This window comes from Ammodytes marinus (genome assembly GCF_949987685.1).
Source record: "Ammodytes marinus genome assembly, chromosome: 15".
Taxonomy (NCBI): domain Eukaryota; kingdom Metazoa; phylum Chordata; class Actinopteri; order Uranoscopiformes; family Ammodytidae; genus Ammodytes; species Ammodytes marinus.
Window position 1 is genome coordinate 24546456 of NC_137219.1, and position 26973 is coordinate 24573428.

Here is a 26973-nt window from a genome sequence, read left to right on the forward strand (position 1 = left end):
TACAATATTTCCCATAATGCCAGGCACAAGGATACAGCGTTAAAAATCATCCTTATTTTTATGAATGAAAAATATCTGTAGACATATGCTTTTTTAAATAAAAAATGGTTTATGTTCTTTGATACCACAGAGCATTATATGCTTAGAAAATAAACAGTTCAGGGCTGAAGTGAGATGTGCTAATGATTAATATAATTAATAATGATTAATATTAATTATTTTCTTGAACTCACCGCTGTTTATTCGGGTAAATAGATGAAGCAGCCTCGAGCTGGCACCCGCTCAGCTGTGAGATCTGCAGACTACATGGCACAAACTCTCCGTCTGCTGCAGGAGAGGGTGCATCATGTGCACAAACGCTCGCTCAATGCAACAGGTCAGACATGCATTACGCTTACATTCTTTTTGGGACAACTTTTTCCTGGTCCTGTTTGAAAGTCCGAGGTTTACCTCCTAATATGTGTGTGTAGAACTTCAAAGCTGTAATTAGGGATAGACGTAAAAATTAAACACAGACACACATTCGGATTCATGAAATGTTTCTCTCACTTTTTTCAGATTTGCTCTCAAGAGACGACCTGGAAAAGCTTGCAGAGATAAGTGGATGTTCAGCTCAAGTCGCTCTTCCACAATGCCGCACCACACCAAACCTTGACAAGTATCGCACCAGCGCTACAAGGCACCAGCGTCTGCAACAACATGTAAGGCAAACACTTCTTTACAAGATTCTTACACCCATACATTGTTAATATATCTCACATTTAAGTCCTTTTCCTCAAAGAACTTATCCTTGCACATTGTAACATTACAAAATATCTGCATCATCAACTTTTGTTATCTATTTTTCACACATGGAAACTGTGTGTGTGTGTAAGATCGAGTGTTGCTTACGTTCAGAGGAAATGCATTTGAAATACAACTAAACATCTTAGGCAAAAAACTACAGAAGATGTGCACACTTCCCTGGGATTTTTCAAGTAGCGTTTACCAACACGGGCGTTTCTCGCTTGCTTTTAGAAATAACCCTCGTCAAGGAGCCTCCAACACCCCCTTTGTCTGCTGGCTACCTGCCGAATATGACGATGGCATCTTCTTACCCAAAGGCAAAAACCAAAGATTCAACAACTTCCTGCTCCCACTGGTACAACATTGAAATCCCATACACTCTCTTTGATTCTATTGACATAAAAGCTGATTCAAAATTAATACTTTACAATCTTCCTCTGCTCTCAGGTGAGACAGGTGTCCAACAACATCCTGAGTACTCTGGACGCAGGCGTCTTAAACGACAGGGAATTCACTGACATGTTGACCTTTTTTGGGCAGTGGAACGACCACGATCTCACCTTCACGCCCATCTCCCCAAGCATCCGCTCCTTCAGCAACGGGATCGACTGCGACGAGAGTTGTGAGCAAACTGAGCCCTGCATCCCCATCCCGGTTGGTTTCAAAACCTCAAACCTAAACATTGCGATAATGTTTTTCGGTAAAAGATTCTCTCCGTAACCTTTGGCCTCCTTTTCTAACAAACAGATTCCTCCTGGTGACCCCCGCTTGCCCACCGGCCCAGACAGCTGCATCCCTGCGTTCAGATCCGCCGCTGTTTGCGGTACAGGACTCTCGGCCTTCAATTTCGGCGGAGAACCCAACGAGAGAGCAGATCAACGCCCTGACGGCCTTCCTGGATCTTGGCCAGGTGTACGGCTCGGAGGAGAAGCTTGCTCTGTCTCTTCGCGACCTCAGTAATGATGGCGGCCGGCTGCGCGTCAACACAGAGTTCAGAGACAACGGCCGCGAGCTGCTGCCCTTCAGCCCTCTCCAGGTGAACATGTGCGCCACTCGCGGAAGAGTCACTAACGACATCAACGCCAGAGAGGTGCCCTGTTTCATCACAGGTTGGTCATCTTGCAAGTTAACTCTTAACGGTTATCTTTGTAAATGGTAGATTATTCCTTTATTTTAGGGCTTTATAGATCAGCTATAAGCTGTAGAAGTGGAATTAAGAAGAATTAAAATCCTAGCTTGCAGCCTGACTTCAAACCTCACAAAATTGCATTACATGTCATTTTGAGCATTTAAAAATATGAATATGAAAATTATAAATATTTTATAAGAATACAAGTATTTTTACCTTATTTAAAAAAGAGAGCAACTATAAACTAACTGTTCCTTTTTGTGTATTATTCTGATTTATAAAGCCTTAATAAAGCCATTTATTAACCATTATTCACTCATGGACCCCTAATAGACAGGTGTGCCAAAACTGATCAACATTATAATGTTTACATTTCTCTTTTTAAGGTGATACCCGTGCGGACGAGAACATCGCTCTGACGTCAGTGCACACACTGTTTTTGCGTGAACATAACCGCCTGGCTCGTGGATTGAAGAGAATAAAGCCACACTGGGACAGTGAGACCCTCTACCAAGAGGCCCGCAAGATCATGGGTGCTTACACACAGGTAGCTCAACCTAAGAGTCAGTCACGGGGCGGATAGAAGCAATCCATGCAATTTGCGTTTTAACTGCTTTTAAACAGTTTTTAAACTGTTTTAATCATTTGTCCCTGCCTGGCGGTCCACTCTGTGGCGTCACTGTTGGCGTCTGTGTTTCGCTGCCCAGCGTCGGTGCTCCTCTGGCCGGTCCTAGCTCTGGATGTGCCGATGGCGGCGGCGGATGCGTCGCGCCCTTTGTGCTTGGCGCCTCTGGCCTTGCCTCATGGGCTGGGCATGGCCGGTCCGGCGGGCCCGAGTGGGCTGTACGGGCCGCCCCTCCGGGGGTTTCGGCTGTGGTTGCTCCTCGTGGCAGCGGTGCATTTGACTATTTCCCTATTCTATACTCTATCTATGGCCCCGGTCCTCCTCGGGACTAGTGCCGCACTGGGGCGTGCTCTCTGTGGGCGGGGTGCTGGGGGGCAGGCTCTGGGTCTGGGGGGCTTGCGCCGATTGTGTGTCGGTGGGGAACGGTAGAGTGTAAATCAATGTAATTTAATGTTAATTGTGTTCATATTGTTTACCATTGTTATAGCGTTATTATTAACAGCCTGAGGAGCTGTCTCGGTTTGTCTGGGCCTGAGTACTGGTTGTCCTCCCACTGAAAATTGTCCTGCCGACGCTAATTGCATAACTGATACCATTTCTCTGACATTTGTTCTCCTCTGTCTATCTTCCATGATTGGCTGAGCGTTGCCCCGGGGGTTCTCTCCCTCTGTCTACCAAGCACTCTCCATGGTACTCGACTGACTCCGAGTTCTGTGCGGAATTAGCTGTCCTAGGAACGGATGCTCCCCGTCTGCTATTGCCTCACATCAGCACTGATTCGCCGTGCATCAGGATAGCACTCTTTCTACTCGCTCGCTTATTCAATCTTTAAATTCATTTTTGCTTTGCTCACTGGTTGCCTGTCTGTCCTCTTCCAGGACTCGTGACGAGACGGTGTGGATCTGGTCCCCCCTCCGGTAACATCTGAGAATGGACCATCAACGTGAAAGATGTTGCAGTGGTTAAGGATGCCACTTGGAGACGTGGGATGTAATCCCGGCGATGGAAACCTTAGTTTTCCCTGGTGGAGACGAGACGGTGTGGATCCTCTGGCAGCATCTGAAGTCTTCCTGCATCCACACTATTCGCACTTTACTTAGTATTACCATGTAATCACCTGGTCAATGATCAAATGCCTTCGTGATTTTCTCTACTTATGACATCTATTGCAGCATGTCCGTCCTGGGAGAGGGATCCCTTACTCTGTCGACTCTCCCTGAGATTTCTTAAATTTTTTTATTCCCGGTAAAGGGTTTTTACTGGGAGTTTTTTCTCAGCCGAGCTAAGGGTGTAAGGGCAGGGTGTCATATTGTATCATATTGTATCATATATCATATTGTATGAAATGTAAAGCCCACTGAGACAAATGTATTTGTGATTTTGGGCTATACAAATAAAACTGATTTGATTTGATTTGATTCACCATTCACATTCATATGTTTACATCTCCAGAGCATGTTTCATACACTCACTGTCTTTAACTTCGAATGACTCTCCCTGTCTCTGTCAGTCGTTTGTATTCAGGGACTATCTGCCACACATTGTGGGTGACAACGAGATGCGCACACGGCTTGGCCGTTACCCCGGTTACAATCCCAGAGTTAATCCCAGCATCTCCAACGTCTTTGCGACCGCAGCTTTCCGCTTTGCCCACCTTTCCATCCAGCCATTCTTATCCCGTCTGGATGCAAACTACAGGGAGAACAATCGCTTCCCAAGCGTCCTTTTGTACAAAGCCTTCTTCACTCCCTGGAGAATCGTCTACGAGGGTAAGCCATACAGAGAGAAGCTTGGTAACTTATTGGTGTATCACTCCGTCTTAAACTGTCTCCCCTAACTTTGACTTTTGTCTCTCCAGGTGGCATTGACCCTCTGCTCCGTGGTTTGGTCGGCCGCCCTGCTAAGCTGAACACTCAGGATCACATAATGGTGGATGCTGTCAGGGAGAGGTTGTTCCAGTTTGTGATGATTCTGGGTTTGGACCTGGGCTCGCTCAACATGGAGAGGGGACGTGACCATGGCTTGCCTGGTAGATACCTCAATTAAAATTCAGCCTTTTAATTTTTCTTTCTAAAGTTTTATCACCTTCTCAATGGACCTTATTCTCTCTTTGTCTACTTGTCATTCACTCCTCTAGGCTACAATGCCTACCGCAAGTTATGCAGCCTGTCTCAGCCTAGGAACCAGGCAGAGCTTGCTCGGGTTCTGAACAACGCAGACCTGGCCCGTCGGCTGTTGCAGCTCTACGGTACGGCCGACAACATCGACGTCTGGATGGGAGGCTTGTCAGAGCCGTTTGTCCGCGGGGGCCGTGTGGGGCCTCTGTTCGCCTGCCTCATCGCGACACAGTTCCAGAGGATCCGCCAGGGTGACAGGTCAGTATGTGTGTGATTACAGTCATAGGTATTTATGATGGAGGCGTGGGCTTCTGAAGGATTCTCTTTTTGTTTTTAGAAAGAACAAATGTAAATTCATGCGGCCTGTGTTGCTTTCAGTCCAGTTATACGGAAACCTTTTTTTTTTTCGAAAATTATAAATGTATAAAAGTAACATACAAAGAAACAGAGACTTTTTTTTATACAGTGGCTTCATAATTTTAATAAAGGTCAGCTCCAAATGACAAATATAAATATATTTTAAAAACAGTCTCAGATGACTTTAATTCCTTTCTCTGTTCCTCTTGTTGTTCCTCTTATTAACATCTTTTATCCTGACTATTACTGTATGCTGAGCAGGTGTGTGTGTGTGGAGGTCGTCCAGCCTGTCTGTTCCTCTTATAATTAACTGTGGTGACACACTCGTGAAGCGATCGGACTGCAGAGGAACGGGATATGGTTTCCCTTTTAAGCGATTCCGTTCCGACTATCAAATGTCTGTGACGTACAATTCAGAGTGAGTTCATACTAATGGACTGGAGCTCAATAAGCTTTTTGTTCTCTCCCAAGACAAAAATCTGATCCTGCATTCATTTACTGGCCCATTTGGTCCATCCATCCATTAACACTGCAGTGGGTTTCAGTCAGTGAGGGAGAGTTTGGTTGGTGTTTGATCTTAGGGTTTCTCATCTTTCTTCCCGCTGGCTGGTCTGCATATCAAAGCCTCTAGCCAGAGCCCTGCCTGCCTGCTCTCCCAGGACTCAGCCAGTGCAGATCACTTGTCAGTGAAATGGCTCTTTGGCTGTGGTATATTGTGAGTGGTGGCTTTTGTTACTAGAATCATTTACCCAAGTATTTGAATAATTGAAACTGAATCAGGCCTTCTTGAAAGCAGGTGAAGTTTACTTGCAAACAGCATACAAGGGAATCAACAATGTATCTGGCTTGGTACATGGTTGAATACAAAGAAATGAACAGTGTACATGGGATTATATGCAAGAGAAGGTGGTGTGTGCGCAAACACACCAAGTTTGTGTGTCCAGCCCTTGTTTTGCTGGCGAAAGCAGAAACATTTTAATTAGGCAGATATTCCCAGAAAGTCAGCTGGTGTTATTCTTCATATGTCTGATAACAGAATATGCGTCATACCTCTGTATGTGCCAGACTCTCCAGTAGGCAGTTTCTTCAAGGCTAAACAACAAGTTTGTCCTAAAGTGTAGCAAAAACCCTTTGGAGTTGTCAGGTTTACTGGGACAAAGTTCAATAGGCAGAAAGCATGTATTGTGCATTAAAATATTATACAATTATAAAGCAAATTAAATTCTGTTAACATTCCACCCTTTTTATAATATTTAATGCAACTTTCTATGTATACACTTCTAAGCAAAAAGGTAAAGCATATGAGTAAATAAATTTCATTTAAGCAGAATATCAAGTACATCAACATCACAGTTGGTGAAAATGCAAGTTTGTGTACTGGTGCAACATCGTCTATGTACAGTTTCAGAGAGGACAGTCTTTTGCAGAAGCCAGGGAACAGGAACCTAGGTCGTCTTGATGGTCAACAAGTCCCTTTTGTGGCATTTTGACGCAAAGTGTCCTTCATATGATAGTCACTGGGGGAATGGTTAGGCATTACCATAACCTATTCAGATTGTTCCTCAGTGTCCAATTTGTCCTTATTGAAGCATGGTCAGCTTCGTCTTCTTCTTGCATCTGAAAGCAGAATGAATATAGAGCAGTATCATGTTTTCCAAAACAAATGCTCATTCTTCTGCTAGGGCAAACAGCTTCTAAAATATCATCCTATCCAATTTGCTTGCTCTAGATGTCACAATGATGCATAACAACATATAGGATAGGTTTGATTTCGTTCTTGAGTTCACATTTTTGTCTGTGTTGGGTAGAATTCGCACACACATTGTCTGTGTCTGGGCTCAGTTACACACACACACATTTTCCTTCAGATACTCCCATTTTTCACCTCACAGAGACTGCGTCTCCCACACACATTTTTTACATGTGCTCTCTCCTTCTCTCTTTTCAAACATGCATTTCATCTATCACATAACACATTATGATCACATTGTTCAGCACACAAATCCCTTTTAACTTGTAGTTCAAATCAAAAGCATTGAACAATTCTTTTTAGTGAACATTTTCATAAAAAGAACACAAAAGGACGCTTTTTGTAAGTTATGCTGGGACTTCAAAAGATTGGCTGCACCTTTAATCTTTAAGGTTCACTATGGGGCTTGGATTGGCAAGATATTTAGCTCTAAACTTTAAAGCTTTTTAGCAATTTAGTCAGAACTCTGGTCATCTTTAGGAGACAAGCATTTTATAACCCATCATAACAGCACAACAATTGTATGCACACTTACTAAAACCTTCTTATATCTCCCTTCCCCTACATACTTTTTCTTTCTTTATAACATCAGTTCCAAACAATCTTTTTCCTCTTACACTTTCAACAACATTCTCTTATTCATCTCTTTGGCCACCACCTTTCTCTTCACTGTTCACTCTTTTACAAGTAATTTAATTTTTAAAATGTAAAATCTAACATTAAATTACCCAGTAATCAATTTAACAGGGTGAACACCCCTATTCCCTCCAATTGATTAACAAAATTCACCAATTTAAAACTAGAACACCCTATGTGATGTATTCTAAACAAAACAAAATCAGCTGTTAATATTCACCTGATTTCAAGAAAGCCTCGACTCGCTCAGTTTTGGCTCTGGATTCCGTCACCCCCCCTCCGTCCAAGTCGAGTCTGTTGACGGCAGAGGTGGGCAGAGTAGCCAAAAAATGTACTCAAGTAAAAGTAAGTTACTTTAAGATTATAATTACTCAAGTAGAAGTAAAAGTACTTATAAAAATTATTACTCGAGTAAGAGTAAAAAAGTATGCAGTGAAAAGACTACTCAAGTACTCAAGAGTACAAGTAGGCCTACTGAATTACTCCGGATTTATTTTTGAAATATACAGAGTAACACAAACGGTACAGATTAGACACGAACATAATATAAAACAACAATGTTCAAATAAAGATATGTTAAATAACATAATTTTAAATAAAACAATAAATAAGGTTTTTAAAAATCAAATTAATAACCCTTGAACTCAAACAATAATACATTCATTATCTGCCAAATTAAATACATCACCCTTCAAATAAAATGATAATAAATTAGGCTTGTCCAAAATTATATTAATTAAAACCAATACACTTATAACACTGTTGCAATTGTTTTGCACATACACATTTTAAAACAAATTCCTACAATATGTCACTGGCCCTGAGAAAATTATCTAGGTTGTGTTTAGCCCCAAAAATATAAAACACAAAATTAAACTTCGTTACACATCAAAACCTGCTGGCACACTCACTTAACGTATGAAACTACAAAGTGGCTGAACAAAGAGACCACTCTCAGACTCTCACACAGCCAGACTGGGGCATGCGAAGTGAGTGCTACAGGGAGATCAGCGGTTTCTTCCATTTTCTCGACTCACCCAGATAGTCGGTAAAATATGCGTTTAACCTACATCGCACGGCCACGGACACAACATCGGTGCAGAACCCATGGACATATAAAGTACTACTTTAAAAAAGTCCGCGGACATTGTTGAGCCCTATGACAACATGACAACACTTGTCATGTGACTGAAGTGGCTGCATTTGATTGGCAAGCTTTTGTAATGTGGTTTTTATTGGTTGAAATAGTCACGTGATAGAGATGTTGGCTGAAGACGTCCCCGGGGAGAGAAATCATGAGAGAAATAGCTCTTGCATGTAGGCTAATAAATAAAATATATAAAAAAATAAGGTAACGACCGTCACGTAGCCAAATGGAACGGCGTAAAAGTACTGTTCTTTCTTCAAATATTTACTCAAGTAAAAGTAAAAGTATGTTGCAATAAAACTACTCCTAAAATTACAATTTATTCAAAAAGTTACTCAAGTATTTGTAACGGAGTAAATGTAGCGCGTTACGACCCACCTCTGGTTGACGGCCTCTCCCTGTAGCAACGGGCTGGAGGTCTTCTGTGGAGAGTCGCAGACTCCCCCGTCTTCACGTGCAGGCTCTTCTTGTCCAGAGAAGAGGATGTTGGATCCGGCAACTCGAAGGACCATTTGTTACTAGAATCATTTACCCAAGTATTTGAATAATTGAAACTGAATCAGGCCTTCTTGAAAGCAGGTGAAGTTTACTTGCAAACAGCATACAAGGGAATCAACAATGTATCTGGCTTGGTACATGGTTGAATACAAAGAAATGAACAGTGGTTGACACTAACGCTTGCCCGCTTGCCCGGGGCAAGTGAAAATAATGTGCGGGCAAGTTGATATTGCTTTTTGGTTTCCCGACCGGGCAAGTGGATTTTAGATGAGTTGTCAGTAGTCTAAGCTATTTATTCATGTGTTTTAGAGTCCGCAAAAAAAAAAATTCCCGCTAACTCACACAAAATAGATCGGCTATATTTACTATTGAGCAGCTGGCGCGGCAGCCAGCAGCATCACGCTCTCTCTCTCGCTCGCTCTCTCTCTCGCTCGCTCTCTCTCTCGCTCGCTCTCTCTCTCTCGCTCGCTCTCTCTCTCTCACACACACACACACACACACACAACAGCCTGTGTGCGCGCAGTTTCGCTGTCTACGTTCCGAAAGCCGGCTCTATTAGGCTACGGACCTGGTTCCGCTATATTCAAACCCCAGAAATCAATAACGTTTGAGCTTATCGATACCGCTATGGAGTCCAGTAGGTCACATGATGTAATTTTAAATATCGAGTAGAGTCGGGTCATCTTCAACTAATTAGGCCTACTTTGGCGAATTATTCCATCACTGGTCTGCATCATAGACTGTAAAAGTGTTGTACCTTCGACTGTCTTGAAGAAACTCCTTCAACCCGCTTCAACTCTGTCTCCAAAAAAATAAAAATAAAATACGTCCGCTGAGTCGCTACCGCTGCAGACCATGCTGCAGACGGGCTCGGCACCGTCTCATCATTCATTCAAAGCAGCGGTGATCAACAAACGCAAACGAGAGACTGTGTAGCAAGTCCCGCAGTTAAAAAATGTGATAGTTTTTAAATCAATATTAAAATCTGCAGGATAAGAACTAGTTGGCTTTAAAAAAAAATCGCAAACGGTTCAAATGTGATGTGTTCAGGTCGGCTCAGTAAAATGATTATTAGGCACAGGTCAATAAAATGACATCATGATGTGTTCAAATGTAACATCAAGAAAAAAAGAAATTTAAGTTTTTCGTGAGAAGCTTGAATAATACAGTTTGGGTGAAAAACTTGTTTCCCCAGCAATATAACATTATTAGTAGGCCTAAATATGGAATTATGACCTGTTTAAAGTCCTATCCTTAGCTCTTCTAATCTTATAAGCAATTAAAGCAATAATACCAGTTCTCTTTTAACAAAATAATAGAAAAGTATCAATAAAGATTTGGATTGTGGAGTCTTTATAATGGTATCAATATGAATAGAAATTAATGATCCCCCTCCCTACTTACAGTGTAACTGGGCAATAGCTTTAACATGGTGCACTTTTTATGGCAGACTATCACTTTTTCGCACAATGTGACCGTTTTAAATAAGTAAAATAAGTTAAATTTTTCTGAACACTTTTGTGTGGAAGCTAACATTCAGCTTGACTCTGAGCTAGACTGAGTTTTCTGAGCCAAAACCAGGCCAGGTGCATGGCACAAAGAGGCCCTTTTACGATGCTGCAGCAGGACCAAGCGCTTGGTGTAGTGTGATGTCATGATATCTAGGCTTATATGAATTGTTGTTGGTTGTATGTGGTCAGGATGAGACTAGTAAGCTGTGTTTGCATTTAAGAGATACGGTTCGCTAAAATGTATAATTTGATTAGCCTATATATATCATTGTTTAACAGTTTTTTTGGGCAAGTGAACACGACATTCGGGAAAGTAAAACATTACCTGTACTTGCCCTATGGGCAAGTGCTTTTGAAACCTTAGTGTCAACTCCTGTACATGGGATTATATGCAAGAGAAGGTGGTGTGTGCGCAAACACACCAAGTTTGTGTGTCCAGCCCTTGTTTTGCTGGCGAAAGCAGAAACATTTTAATTAGGCAGATATTCCCAGAAAGTCAGCTGGTGTTATTCTTCATATGTCTGATAACAGAATATGCGTCATACCTCTGTATGTGCCAGACTCTCCAGTAGGCAGTTTCTTCAAGGCTAAACAACAAGTTTGTCCTAAAGTGTAGCAAAAACCCTTTGGAGTTGTCAGGTTTACTGGGACAAAGTTCAATAGGCAGAAAGCATGTATTGTGCATTAAAATATTATACAATTATAAAGCAAATTAAATTCTGTTAACAGCTTTGTATATTGATTGCTGTGTAGGCCTATAGGGTGTGCGCCGTTGTGTTTTTATTGTTGCCACGTTGTTGTTTCGATCTTCAGTTTTTTTATATTGTGAGATCTTGAACACTGCCATTTGGTGGTGCTATTGATATAATAGCCAAATATATGTCGTCAGATTCGCGTTTGAGTGAAGGCATTATTCAGCTGCAATTTTGGTCCCCTCTGTCACTTGCTACTTTGTGTTTGTTGTGATGGTAGTAATATGTGGTATTTCTGGATTGCGTTATAAGATTATTTTTCCTGCATGGCCCCACCAGAGTTTCCAACCCAAAATCGCCACTGATAAAGAGTTATCAGTATTATTAGCCCATTCGCTGGCTTGTATATTTTCCAGTGCGGTGCCATAAAGTGATCGGCTGTCATAAAGTGATTTTGGTCTCATGGCACTTGCTGAATACCACTTTTAAACATCTATGTAGCCTAGTCTAAAAGTATGTCTTCATACAAGAACGCAAATTTGCTCGTGCTATCTCTGGATTTTCAGGGTATGAAGTGGGGCCTAACCAAACCTAACAAACTAAAAATATACATTCATTTTCTATTCCATCAAAAAAGCAGTGTTTTTTCACTGACTCTAGAAAACTTGCACATAATGGCATCAAACACAACCATATTCCTATACGTTTATCAGAAAATTATAAATGGCATATAAGAGAACAATTTTAGCCATAAAATTCCCATTTTTTTTTTATATTCAATTTGTGTAGTATTATGCCTAACAAGACAACACTCACTTAATGCTATCATTGTTATAACAGGGAATGTTGATATAGAGTGATACAAATCCAAATTGTCAATAGAATAGAAGTTAAGGTATTTTGCCTTTGTATGACCCATTATTGTTTTGCAGATAATACAAAGGCAGAGTACAGTAACTTCCGAATAAGGGTCAAAGGTCAAGTTAAAATTTTAGATTTTTGGGGGATAAATAACTTCCTTTTCATACAATAACATGCCAAATTTTCAAGTATCTTCCTACAACTGATTTGGCAGGACAACAAAATAACTTTGAACTCATTTTTCTCAGTTCTACACTCTGGTAGGTTAAGGTCTTTTGCCTTTGTAGGGCAGTATACTTCTCCGCTTTCTGATAGTTTTTGAATGATGTAGATAGCAGAAACGGTTAAAAAGTTACAGGAATGAGAAGTAAGCAAGCGCAAACGTGTCACCAGCGATCCCCGTGGTTCTAAAAGGGTTAAACAAGGTTTACGAATGAACAAAAATGGAACAACTCATGAATCCATATAAGCTGTAAGGCAGAGAACAGTGCTGCAGGGTAATTCACATAGTAGACTGCAGGGGGAGTAAAATTATGTAACAGCATGTTTCTTGTAAATCAGCTGCTTTACGGGTAACTTTCATACACAGGACATTTGATTGGTTACTACACAAGGGGCTGACCGTTTGTTACGCGCTCCCACCCTTTTGCTCTCTCTCCTCTTTAAAAGAAACTGGAGGAATGCATTTTCTAACAGCTGAACAACTCATAGTAACTCAGGGAAGTCTGCTCGTTTCATCTGTTTCAATTGTTGGACTCCAGGGTGAGTAGCTTGTAATATTGAGCAAAAGCCTACTTTTATTTACAGAACATCTATCAATGAAACAGAAGGTGAAGTGCTTATCAAACAGGCACAATTAGATTTAAAAGATCCAACTAACTTGTGATATCTCTGTAAATATAAATGTGAGTGGATGTACGTACGCAGGTCACATTTATGGGTAGTGTTACATCATAACATTGTATTCTAAAGGAAGGGGTGAGTATTTATTGATTTGTAAAGATGTAGGGGCACTTTACACGGTGAAAACGTGACAGTTTTCCCGTTTTTGGTTTAAAAAAAAAAACCCCCGTTCAGACACAATTTATCTGACATCTTCACTCGTACACATGTTTTCAGAGGAAACGGGACGAAATCGCTGTAGTAGCAGTGTAGCAGCCATGCCAAGCCATTAGTCAGCAGTGACACCATAGACATAATAAAGTGTGTCTATGGGGGGGAATACCAAGTTCAGTCTAGTCTCGAGTTGGTTCCTCAGACACAGACAGGAAATCAATGCGTGCCTTGCAGCGTGGTACATTTAAAAACACATTCAATACAAAACCACAGCAATCAAAAGTATTAAATTAAGGGAAAATCAAACAACAACAGCAAACAATAATACTCAAATGTATGAAATAAAGTTAACCATCCTTACAATCGCATTTTACTCCAAAGAGAAATAAAAGGATTTTGATTCTGATCTCTGATTAGCTAAAACCCCTGAAAGAGGACTGTTTTACAGAGCTTCTTTCTTGTGCTCCCTTTCTGTAATTCAAGCGAGGCGAGTTTGGCAATGTGGTGCAGCCTTAATTTGTGAAAGACAGACACAACCAATGACAACAAGTCGGAATGGTGGTTGTTTTCATCAGTTTTGACCGGTCCAAGATGGCGCCCGCATTTCTCGCGCTCAACGCCCAACGCGGCGTCTATCCTTTATTATGTCTATGGAAACAACTACCTGTTCCCGTTTTGTTGACACCTCATTGGTTTTTCAATCAGATTGCTAGTCAAACTGGAAATGTCTCCGTTTTCCCCCTTTTCGGGGGATGTTCCTCGTTTTGATCTCGGACGTCTGGTTACTATATCATATCAGAATATTCTATGACTGTTAAGCCCACTATGAATATTAAAACACGTCGAAACTTGTGCCCTGTATCTTAGCTACATGTATGATCTTTGCAGCAAAGAAAACCGCGTGAAAATCAGTTTGGTATTTAATGAGATATGATTAATTACATGCGCTGACAGTTCATTGCAGTGACGAGCTATATAAATAAATAAAGACAATCAAGACAATCACAGGGATAACATAAACAGAGAACAGAAATAAAATAGGATAAAATATATTAATTTAAATAAAGTAGGCCTATACAAAATACAAAAATTGAACAAAAATAAAATACTAAATGAACAATGAATTCTGCTAAAACAGTTACAGTCAGATGTGTAAAATTCAGAAATCATAGATTCAAATAAACCAAGAGTAGGAAGAGCAGTCATTTTTAAGTTGCTCTGCAGAGCATTCCATGAATTAGGGGCACTACATGAAAAGGCAGTTATTCCTAAACTGGAGTTAGCTCGGGGAAATTTAGGAGGAGTAGCCTAGTCGAGCATTAAATATAAATAAAACCAGTGTATAGGCCTATAATATCTCATTAAAAGAGAAGGACAACATGAGTGTTCATGAAGGACAACATGAGTGTTCATGTAAAAATATGTTTTATTTCTCTAATTTAAAACACAAGCTTGTTAGGCAATTGCCTCTTAAAAGAGGACGGGATTATTTAAAAGCAAAGTCTTCTTGGTTGTCCAATGTTCTATACTGGGGGGGCACAGACATAATAAATATTATTTATTATGTCTATGGGTGACACAGCCTAGTAGATAGCTCTTCCGGTACAATTTGATGCATACAACCTTACTGTAACCGAAAAGTAATGCCATTAACGTTCATAAAGCGGTTGGTGTAAGCTTGGGGTTACAAGTATTGTAAATTACAAGCTTTCTGTCCTCTTATTTCACCGCATTGAACTCGTGAAAACAGAAGACATGCTTATAGTGAAGGGGCTTTGTGAGCGGCTACTTTCCTGTTAGGCGTACTTCAAAATAAAAGTCGACTCACGTTTGTGAAGCGCGCAGCGGTTAAATTACTGTTCAACAAAAGGAGCATTAAGGCTACGGCTTCACAGTAAAAGCATTTCACTGGCTAAACATTAACAGCATTTAACTGGACAAATGTGAGTCAACTTTTATTTTGAAGTATGCTTAACAGGAAAGTTGCCGCTCACAAAGCCCCTTCACTATAGCTATGTCTTGATTCAGGGGTTGCGGTCTTGGAACCGGCCTCGTAGGCTGCATTTGAAGACCGATTGCGTCATAGCGGCGCGCAAAGGCTGTCCCAATTGCAAGGCTCCTTGCAAGGCTCCTCATATGCGGTCGTGAAATGCAGCCTTCGTTTCACGGTTTTGAAGCAGTTTTGAAGGCTGCATCAGATGTATCCTTCGTGGCCCAACATATCCCAAGATTCATTGCGTTTTTTTCAGAGATTGCATAAAATAAAATAAAAAATAACAAAACAGCAACGTGTTGCTCCATCTTCTTAACTTTTATCTTCCTTTCTTTTTTTCTTGTACTTTTTTTTCTTTTCGTCAGGTAGACAACTTATTTTTATTTTTTCCTCCGCTGACAGGGCTGTCTCCGTTGGCAGCAATCAGGGTTGCTAGGCAGCACAGGAGCGGCGAGTCGTCACGCAAGGTAACGGCTTGTTACGTAAACCGGAAATGCTCGTAAACGGAGACCTGCGGAGACCGTCTCGTTTAACAAGGCTCGTTGGCCTTAAAACCGGCCTTAAAATCGACCTTCATAGGCTATAGCCTTCATAGACCGCGAGACTGCGTCCTACCAAGTGCGTGGTCTCTGAATCAAGACACAGCCTATAAGCATGTCTTCTGTTAGTAGTGTCTTGTTGGCACCTGTTGATCAATGTGATGACTGTTTACTGCCCTCCAGTGGTTACAGTGAGGGACTGCAATGTGTCATTTAAAGTATATAATACAGATATTAAAGGTGCTAGGTGGAACTTTTAAATATTTGTTTCCTCTGATGATCATAAATGTTACAGCAGGACCATCAGTGCAAAGAAGGGGTTTTTTATACAGTTTTTCTTAAAGTCTTTGTTTGGGTACACTCAGGAACAACAGCTGGCTTAGTAAAAATAGTACTGCTTTTGTCTAAAGAATTAACACAAACTGAAAGTTCCTAGGAGCACTTTTAATTATAATGTTTACCATCATGATTCTTTATCAATACTAGACTTTTGAAAACACATTTTATTTTCATGTAGATAGTATTGATGTTTCATTTGTCATTAAACAATATATGTTTGTACAATACATTCTTCGTTGGGCACGATGAATGATTTTCTTTTTTTCTTCATTTTTCAAGGTTTACTATGGAGAATCCACTTGAAAATGAAAAAGCTGAAGAATTCAGACTAGAACTGCAAATCAATGGACCTGCCGCAGCAGCTGCAAAGATGAAGGAGTATGTGGATCAGAAGAATAACACTCCACTAAATATTGCCATCACAGGAGAGACCGGCTCTGGTAAATCCAGCTTTGTTAATGCCTTTAGAGGGGTAGAGAACAGAGATGAGGGAGCCGCCCCTACTGGTAGTAAAGAAACCACCAAGGAGGTTACACCCTACCCCCATCCAAACTATCCCAATGTTACACTATGGGATCTTCCTGGTATTGGCACCACCAGGTTTCCAGCTGACAAGTACCTGAAGCATGTTGGATTTGAGAAGTTTGACTTCTTCATCATCATCTCAGCTGATCGCTTCAGAGAAAATGATGTGAAGCTCGCAAAGGAGATTCAGAGGATGGGGAAAAAGTTCTACTTTGTTCGCTCAAAGATTGATGACAACTTGCGTGCTGAGAAAAGAAGTCAGAGGGAGTTCAATGCAGAGAGGACTCTGAAACAAATCAGGGACAACTGCATTCAAGGTAAAAAAAAATTATATGTGTGTGCTACCCATCTGTCTTTGTGTGGCTTGGAGATATTTGCTGGGAATTGTTTCATAATACGAGGAAGCTCAAGTGTTTCTTTTTGTTTTATTTTTATTTCATCATCATGGAAAAAATCCACTATAACCCCTGTGCCTAAAGTATCAAGAGCATTGTCATTAAAATACTTTAGGTCCATTGCTCTTACTCCCCTTCTAGCAAAATGCATGGAAAGAGTAGTGGGAAGGCACCTTAAGTCCCCTGTTGAGAATCAACTTGACCCACTACAGTTTGCTTATAAATCCCACATGGGGACAGAAGACGCTACCCTCTCCATAGTAGATCACCTAGTCAAACACCTACAGCAACCAAAATCACTTGCTCGCATTCTGTAGATTTTAGCTCTGCTTTTAACAGCATGCAAACTGACATTCTTTTACAAAGACTTCTACAGCTGAATGTGAATGGCGATCGTATTCACTGGATTAAAAGTTTTTTAACTGACCGCCCTCAGAGAGTTTTAATGAATGGGGTCTACTCTGATGAGCTTGTTTTAAACACTGGGGCTCCACAAGGTTCTGTCCCCTATGTTGTTCTCCATGTACACCAATAACATGTCTGTTCACAGCAGTAACATTACACTTTTTAAATATCATATGGCACTCGCTGGCCTCCTCCTGAAGGATGATGCCACACATGAGGAGGCATACCTTAGCCAGCTCAGTGTCCTTCAGGACTGGTGTCTAGCTAGTAAGATAGAAATCAATGTGGTCAAAACTAAAGAACTTATAATAAGATCAACAACCAGTGGAGACAGCAACACCCCCCCTGTCATCCTTAACAACCTGCAAATGGAACAGGTAAAACACTTTAAATACTTGGGCACAATCATTGACCACAACCTAAATTTGAATGTGAACACAAGCAGCATTTGTAAAAGAGCCAGCCAAAGATTGCTGCTACTCAGGAAGTTGAGGAGTTTTGATGTAAACCAGCATATTCTCCAGATGACTTACACAAGCCTGGTCGAAAGTATACTTTCTTTTAATATAACTGCCTGGTATGGGAACCTGAGTGTTTTAATAAAAATAAACTCGCCAAAATAGTCAAAACTGCAGGGAAGGTGATTGGCAAGTGACAAAGACCACTCCCCACAATATTTGACAGAGCAATTCTCAGGAAGGCCAACACAATAACCTCAGACCCCGCACATCCACTACACTCATCCTTCGGACTGTTCTCTCTGGACGGAGATACAGGGTCCCTAGAGCCAGCCGCAATATTTTTTAAAAATCCTTAATTTCCTCTGCCATTCAGGCATTGAACACAGTCTGATTCTATCACTGTTTGGCAGATCTGCCTTCTATAGTATTTATTTAACTTATTTGCTGCTAACTGTCATTTGCACTGTTCTGTCTTGTCTTGATGTGTATTTGTACAGTATGTGCCACTGTTATGTGTTCAACATGTTATACGTGTATGTGGGAAGCCAAAGACAAATTTCCACCAAGGTGGACCATAAAGTTATTCCTATCTGTAATCAACATTTCTATCCTCTTGTGACACAGGTCTTCAAGAAGCAGGTGTTGAGTCTCCACAAGTGTTCCTGGTGTCCAGCTTTAAGCTCCACCGGTATGACTTCCATCTGTTGCAGGAGACTCTGGAGAGAGAACTTCCTGAACACAAGAGGAATGCTCTGCTGTTTGCCATACCCAATATCAGCCTGGAGATCATCAACAAGAAGAAAGAGGCTTTCCAAGACAAGATAAAATACCTTGCCTCTATATCTGCACTCATAGCAAGTGTACCAGTTACTGGGATCTCTTTTGCTGCTGATTTTACCATGATGGCTCTTGAGGTCAAAGGTTACCAAGTTTCTTTTGGCCTTGACAGCGAGTCACTGGAGAAACTTGCTCTGAGTGCAAATGTGCCTTTGAATGATCTTAAAGCTGTGATGACATCACCACTGGCTGGAAAGAACATAACTAAAGGGCTTATCGTAAAGATATTGTCCTTGTCTGCAAGTGAAGTTGCATTAGAAGCAGCAGAGGAAGGGGCCAGATTTATTCCATTCTTTGGAATCCCAGTAGCAATGGTCCTCTCTTTCACCTGCACCTACAGAGCTCTCAGTCATTTCCTCAACATGCTGGCTGAGGATGCACAGAAAGTGTTTACAAAGGCCCTGGGTTTGAACACCCCAGTGTGATATAATAGGGATAATGGAAATAAGGTACATTAAAACATTTATTATTTGAAACATTTAGCCTCAGCTTTTTTTGATGAGTAATTTTACTTTGGTGACAGTAGGCCTGCTGTTAACATAGCTGTATATAGCATATTACTCTTATGTAGTTCTTTGAAAATAGTTTTCCAGGGTAAAATAAAATACAATGTAACTCTGTCTGCAGTTTCAGCAGCTGTACCAATTCCTGGGCTCTCTTTGTCGCTGTTGTGACCTTTCTGGTTTCTGTTGTGAAGCAATACGTATCTGAGTTTGGTCTTGATAGTGAGTCCTTATAGAGACTTGCTGATATTACAGGTGTGCCTTGTAGATATTTGATGTAATTCTTTCACCACTGGCTGCAACCAAAACAACATGTGACCTCATTCAGAATCTGCTATTGCAATGTACAAACAAAGTTGCATCAATGGTAGCAGAGGAAGGGGCCAGATTCCTTCCAATACTTGGAATCCCAGCAGCAATGATCCTCTCTTACCACAATTTACACAGCTCTCAATAATTTCCTCTCCATGCTAACTGAGGATGCACAGAGGGTGTTCACAAAGGCACTGGGTGTGAATACGTCAGTGTGATATGACAGTGGCATTTAAAGGCACATTTTAACCTGGAGAGTACAAACAACCTTTTGAAGTATTTTGCTGATTAGTAACAATGTACAACTATCTATCATGATTCATGAATCCTTTATAGAAATCATAGTTTAATATTTTGTATTTGATTTTTGGATAGGCCTACACATACATCATATATTTAGCTGTTAACACATTCATTTATCTATATGCAGTTTATATTCACTTTCATGATTTCTGTTGATTTTGAAGGAATTAATAGTTTTTGTATTAATAATTAACACATGGTAATCAAACTGTGTGCGCCCCCCTGTACCCTGTAATGCTGTTTACACAAGTGAGGGACAGAATATTTGAATCACCACCTTTTTTTTAAATGTTTAATTTCAAAATATCTTAGCTAAAAGTAATTTCAGTTATTGTGTCTCGTTGGCAACTGTTGATTATCGTGATGACTGTTTACTGCCATCCTGTGGTCCAAGTGAGGAACTGCAACAACGTAATCTTAAGGAAAAATGTTTTAATTGTAATGTTAACCATCATGATTATGTATCACTCACTGCTGTTATGAATAAACATTTGAGTACCCATGTTGACAGTATTCATGATATAATTGTTATAAAAAATATGCTCAAAATAAATGCTGCACCTTTACATTCTTTTTTGTCTGTTGAAAATCTTTACAAGCTATTCTCTCCCTGACTTGATGTTTTTAATTGGAACCATCAAATGCTGTAGACACAGCTGTCTTTCTAGATGTGTCTAGACTCTTATAATGAGCTCCTGACTAAATTGACTGAATATTTAGAATGAATCCTTCCATGAATCTTTATTTCTGTTAAGTTGAAAAGAGATTGGTCCATAAAGATTAGGAACTGGGGACAAAAGCAACTCAATGTGTGAGACTATTCTTGGCAAATATACATTATTTGTCATTGGAAAGTAAATCAATGAATCAACTAATAGTGTCAGCCTTATTATAGATTATATACCTGCAGAATCCAACTATGCAGCCTGAATGTTAATGATCTAGAGCTTTCAGAGTACTTTAATTTCCATAAGGGGAATAAAAACATGAGTTTATTCATCATCTATGGTGATTTTGTAGTTATTAATAGATTCTGTATTCATAATTAACACGTGCTGATTACTGAGGGACAGGACATTAGAAACACCATTGTTTTTGTGTTTGTTTAATTTCAAAAGCTGCTAAATTACAGTGATGTGTCTTGTTCACACCTGTTGATCAATGTGATGACTGTTTACTGCCCTCCAGTGGTCACAGTGAGGGACTGCAATGTGTCATTTAAAGTAAATAATACAGATATTAAAGGTGCTACGAGGAACTTTCAAATATTTCTGAAACAGTTTAATTTTTCCTATGATCGTAAATTAAATTGTACAGCAAACGAGACCACAGTGCAAAAAAAAAATGCTATTTTTATATAGTTTTTCCTAATGTCCAGGTACGCTCACCCAGGAGCAGCTGGCGTAGTAGAAAGACTACCGCTGTTGTCTAAAGGGGGTGCATAATTAACACAAACTGAAAGTTCCTAGGAGCACCTTTAATTATAATTTTAACATCATGATTCTTTATCAATACTAGACTTTTGAAAACACATTTTATTTTCATGTAGATAGTATTGATGTTTCATTTGTCATTAAACAATATATGTTTGTACAATACATTCTTCGTTGGGCACGATGAATGATTTTCTTTTTTTCTTCATTTTTCAAGGTTTACTATGGATAGTCCACTTGAAAATGAAAAAGCTGAAGAATTCAGATTAGAACTGCAAAACAATGGAACTGCCGCAGCAGCTGCAAAGATGAAAGATTTGGTGGATCAGCAGAATAACACTCCACTAAATATTGCCATCACAGGAGAGTCTGGCTCTGGTAAATCCACCTTTGTTAATGCCTTTAGAGGCGTAAAGAACAGAGATGAGGGAGCAGCCCCTACTGGTTGTGTAGAAACCACCATGGAGGTTACACCCTACCCCCATCCAAACTATCCCAATGTTACACTATGGGATCTTCCTGGTATTGGCACCACCAGGTTTCCAGCTGACAAGTACCTGAAGCATGTTGGATTTGAGAAGTTTGACTTCTTCATCATCATCTCAGCTGATCGCTTCAGAGAAAATGATGTGAAGCTCGCAAAGGAGATTCAGAGGATGGGAAAAAAGTTCTACTTTGTTCGCTCAAAGATTGACGGCACCTTACGTGATGAGGAAAGAAGTCAGAGGGAGTTCAATGCAGAGAGGACTCTGAAACAAATCAGGGACAACTGCATTCAAGGTAAAAAAATATATATGTGTGTGCTACCCATCTGTCTTTGTGTGGCTTGGAGATATTTGCTGGGAATTGTTTCATAATACGAGGAAGCTCAAGTGTTTCTGTTTTATTTTTATTTCATCATCATGGGAAAAAATCCACTATAACCCCTGTGCCTAAAGTATCAAGAGCATTGTCATTAAAATACTTTAGGTCCTTTGCTCTTACTCCCCTTCTAGCAAAATGCATGGAAAGAGTAGTGGGTAGGCACCTTAAGTCCCCTGTTGAGAATCAACTTGACCCACTACAGTTTGCTTATAAATCCCACACGGGGACAGAAGACGCTACCCTCTCCATAGTAGATCACCTAGTCAAACACCTACAGCAACCAAAATCACTTGCTCACCTTCTTTTTATAGATTTTAGCTCTGCTTTTAACAGCATGCAAACTGACATTCTTTTACAAAGACTTCTACAGCTGAATGTGAATGGCGATCGTATTCACTGGATTAAAAGTTTTTTTTTAACTGACCGCCCTCAGAGAGTTTTAATGAATGGGGTCTACTCTGATGAGCTTGTTTTAAACACTGGGGCTCCACAAGGTTCTGTCCCCTATGTTGTTCTCCATATACACCAATAACATGTCTGTTCACAGCAGTAACATTACACTTTTTAAATACGCGGATGATATGGCACTCGCTGGCCTCCTCCTGAAGGATGATGCCACACATGAGGAGGCATACCTTAGCCAGCTCAGTGTCCTTCAGGACTGGTGTCTAGCTAGTAAGCTAGAAATCAATGTGGTCAAAACTAAAGAACTTATAATAAGATCAACAACCAGTTGAGACAGCAACTTAACAACCTGCAAATGGAACAGGTAAAACACTTTAAATACTTGGGCACAATCATTGACCACAACCTAAATTTGAATGTGAACACAAGCAGCATTTGTAAAAGAGCCAGCCAAAGATTGCTGCTACTCAGGAAGTTGAGGAGTTTTGATGTAAACCAGCATATTCTCCAGATGACTTACACAAGCCTGGTCGAAAGTATACTTTCTTTTAATATAACTGCCTGGTATGGGAACCTGAGTGTTTTAAATAAAAATAAACTCGCCAAAATAGTCAACTGCAGGGAAGGTGATTGGCAAGTGACAAAGACCACTGCCCACAATATTTGACAGAGCAATTCTCAGGAAGGCCAACACAATAACCTCAGACCCCGCACATCCACTACACTCATCCTTCGGACTGCTCTCGTCTGGACGGAGATACAGGGTGCCTAGAGCCAGCTGCAATATTTTTTTTTAAATCCTTAATTTCCTCTGCCATTCAGGCATTGAACACAGTCTGATTCTATCACTGTTCGGCAGATCTGCCTTCTATAGTATTTATTTAACTTTTTTGCTGCTAACTGTCATTTGCACTGTTCTGTCTTGTCTTGATGTGTATTTGTACAGTATGTGCCACTGTTATGTGTTCAACATGTTATACGTGTATGTGGGAAGCCAAAGACAAATTTCCACCAAGGTGGACCATAAAGTTATTCTTATCTGATTTTATCTGTAATCAACATGTCTATCCTCTTGTGACACAGGTCTTCAAAAAGAGGGTGTTGAGTCTCCACAAGTGTTCCTGGTGTCCAGCTTTGAGCTCCACCTGTATGACTTCCATCTGTTGCAGGAGACTCTGGAGAGAGAACTTCTGTTAACAGAATTTAATTCGCTTTATGATTGTATAATATTTTAATGCACAATACATGCTTTCTGGCTGTTGAACTTTGTCCCAGTAAACTAACAGCCCCAAAGTGTTTTGCTAAGACAAAAGTTGTTGTTTAGCCTTGAAGAAGAAACTGCCTAATAAGATTTTGGCACATACAGAGGTATGACGCATTCATGTGCACAGTAGTTGAGAAGAAAAGACTCCCTAAATTTCCCATATCCTGTTATCTGCCTAATTAAAAACATTTCTGCTTTCGCCAGCAAAACAAGGGCTGGACACACCAAACCTAGTATGTGTTTGCGCACACACCACCTTCTCTTGCATATAATCCCATGTACACTGTTCATTTCTTTGTATTCAACCATGTACCAATCCAGATACATTGTTGATTCCCTTGCTGCTGTCCGCAAGTAAATTTCACCTGCTCTGAAGCCTGCCTTGACTCAAATTCTTTTATTACAAACACTTGGTTTTTAATAATTCCTTTAACAAATGGTCCTTCGAGTTGCCGGATCCAACATCCTCTTCTCTGGACAAGAAGAGCCTGCACCGTGAACGGGGGGAGTCCAAGATCTCTCGACAAAAGACCTCCAGTAAACAGAGCTACAAAAGAGGCTGTCTGCAGACTCTGCTTGGACGGAGGAGGGGTGACGGAATCCAGAGCCAAAACTGAGCGAGACTGGGTTTTGGTTGCTGCTCTGTTACAGTCAGGTCGGAATCCTCCTGGACTGGAGTGGTTACAGTAGTGACAGTCAGCACTTTGGGGCCGTGGGGCTGAAACAAGGCACAAATCTGTCCCACTGCCTCCTGAACTATTTCACTGAGCAGCAGCGGAACAAGGCAATCGATCTTGTTGACCAGGACATCAGGTGACCAGGTCTGTCCTATCTGAGTGAGGACAGACTGGACCATTTCATCTCTCACGGTGCGGGAGAAGGTGGCCTGATGTTCAGTTGTAAGGGCACTGCAGACCCCGTCCATAACGGCCTTTGTGACCCCAACAGACATTTTGCTGAGCTGTTGGGAAGGCATGCTTAAGTGTGGGCCATCAGGAAGCCCCAAGAAGCCCTGTAGGACTCTTGGAACGACCTCAAGCACCACCTCTGATGGACAGAGCTGTTTTGGTGCCTCCTGCTCCTTCGCTATCAGCATCCTGGCATAGTCTTGCGCTGTGCTGATGACTCTGGGATGTCTGTAAGTTAAAGTTAATAAAATAAATGTTCAGAACATCAGATGAATTTAAAAGAAAACATTTAATTAAACTGTTAATAAATATGTGTCATAATGTGTGACTCACTGAAAATTAGGGGGCAGGGCTTCTGGAGAGTTGAGTAGAATCATAGCTTCACACTCAACGTCCCTCATTTTATTGCTGACGTTCACTGCATACGCCTGAAACATGACATTAGATGTGCAGTTCAGTTTTGACATGTTCAGTAAATAAACTATGTGAGATGCAACAATTTACTCCAATCTACTCTACGTGTTTTCAGGATTCTAGTCTTACCAGCTTCAGAAGTGGCTTAGCTTCTTCATCATCAAAACCCTCCATTTCAAACTCCCAGAGACTTCAAACAGAACGAAAAATAAGTTGTATTTTTTTTTACTGTAACTCTTTGTATCATTAGTGTATTATTAGTATGACATGGGCTGAGTTAAGGCTGTCTGTATGTGTTTCAGTAACTCACCCTTCTCTCAGTGAGCATTTGCTCTCCTCTAAAATAAGGTTGATCATGTCCTCAGCAGTCACCTGAGATGGGATCTGGTTTTTCTGCTGAAGCCTGAAGAGTTCCATCATAATTGCGACCTATAAACATAAAGGAGATAGGTCATGTTTAGCCATGACAAGACAGTGTATCAGAATTTGAATTTATATATACAGTCATATGAAAAAGTTTGGGAACCCCTCTCAGCCGGCATTATAATTGACTCTGCTTTCACAAAAAAAAGATAAAAGTGGTATGTCTTTAATTTACCAGGAACAGCTAACTACTGGGATGTTTTCCAAACAAAGATTTTTTGAAAAGCAGTATTTGGTTGTGTGAAATAAAATAAAATGTGAAAAACTGGCTGTGCAAAAATATGGGTACCCTTGTGGTTTTGTTGATTTTAATGCCTGTAACAGCATGTAAAACTGATGACTTTAAACACAAAGTTGGTTGGATTATGTTGTTAAGCCTTGAACCTCATAGAAATGTCTGTTTAATCATGAGAAAATGTATTTTAGGTGCCTAAATGCAAGTTGCACTTCTCTTTGACTCTCTGCTGAAGTGAGACAGAATGGGACCATCAAAACTGCTCCCAAAATATCTTAAAAACAAAGATTATTCATTATCATGGTTTAGGGGAAGGCTACAAGAAGCTTTCCCAAAGGTTTCAATTGTCAATTTCTACTGTAAGGAACGTTGTCAGGGAATGGAAGGACACAGGCACAGTTGCAGTTAAACCCAGGTCTAGCAGACCAAGAAAAGTACAAGAGCGGCATATGCGGCGGATTGTGAGAATGGTTGCACACAACCCAAAGATCACCTCCAAAGACCTGCAAGAACATCTGGCTGCAGATTGTGTATCTGTACATGGTTCAACAAATCAGTGCAATGTTGCCGGCTGAGAGGGGTTCCCAAACTTTTTCATATGACTGTAAGTGTAGGCTTTGGAAGGATAGACGTTCTTACATGAAGCCTGTAACTTAGAATATGCCAGCAGATCTGCATAGCCCGAGCATATATCGGTGTATCAAACAAAACCTTTAAAAGAAAAACATGAAATGTTATTTATAGTTTTCTAAAACACATCCAGAAAAGTTACAAGCTGAACTCCGGTCAGTAGTAAAACTCTCTCACATACCCTGATGGGTCTGTAGATTCCCTTGCTTCCTTCAATAAACTCCATGGATATTGTGTTGCTGTACATCAACAAATACAGAACCAAAATACCGACAACGAAAAATTCACTAGTGTAAATACAATGATAGTCTCAAGAGTAGTCAAACAGAATCGATCCTACTAGCACAGATAAAGAGCATGTGTGTTCAGTGAGTGTTCTGGGTGAAGTGTGAGTTGAGCAGAATTCTGATGGTTGTGTCACAGAACTCAACTTTCTGGAACAGAACTCCATACGTCACACATTCCGGTCGGTCACCAAGGAAACACTTTCTGCAAGCATTTTGTTTTTACTTAAATAAGCATCATTTTACAACTATAAAATGCTTATAATGCATAATACTGTATATCAAACAATTTGGTCATCATAATCCCAGTTGTTGGTGCCATGAGTTGCCATTATT

At 40.5% G+C, this 26973-nt stretch overlaps 2 protein-coding genes across 2 annotated transcripts; both read left to right on the top strand.

Moving 5' to 3' along the window:
• Positions 1-255: 255 nt before the first annotated feature.
• LOC307262007 (eosinophil peroxidase-like) lies at positions 256-6110 on the top strand (the record flags this gene model as incomplete). Its single annotated transcript, XM_080042737.1, is given in 12 exon segments — positions 256-376; positions 559-668; positions 670-701; positions 1018-1141; positions 1234-1440; positions 1534-1649; positions 1651-1895; positions 2302-2462; positions 4051-4309; positions 4399-4569; positions 4678-4915; positions 6080-6110. Coding segments are annotated over 12 exon segments (1815 nt in total).
• Positions 6111-12817: 6707 nt separating this feature from the next.
• LOC307262008 (interferon-inducible GTPase 5-like) lies at positions 12818-24101 on the top strand (the record flags this gene model as incomplete). Its single annotated transcript, XM_080042738.1, has 6 exons — positions 12818-12871; positions 16316-16878; positions 18447-19080; positions 21428-21990; positions 23563-23671; positions 24065-24101. Exons 2-6 carry the CDS (start codon positions 16323-16325, stop codon positions 24099-24101), a joined length of 1899 nt encoding a protein of 632 aa, XP_079898864.1. The 5' UTR covers positions 12818-12871; positions 16316-16322.
• Positions 24102-26973: the final 2872 nt, after the last annotated feature.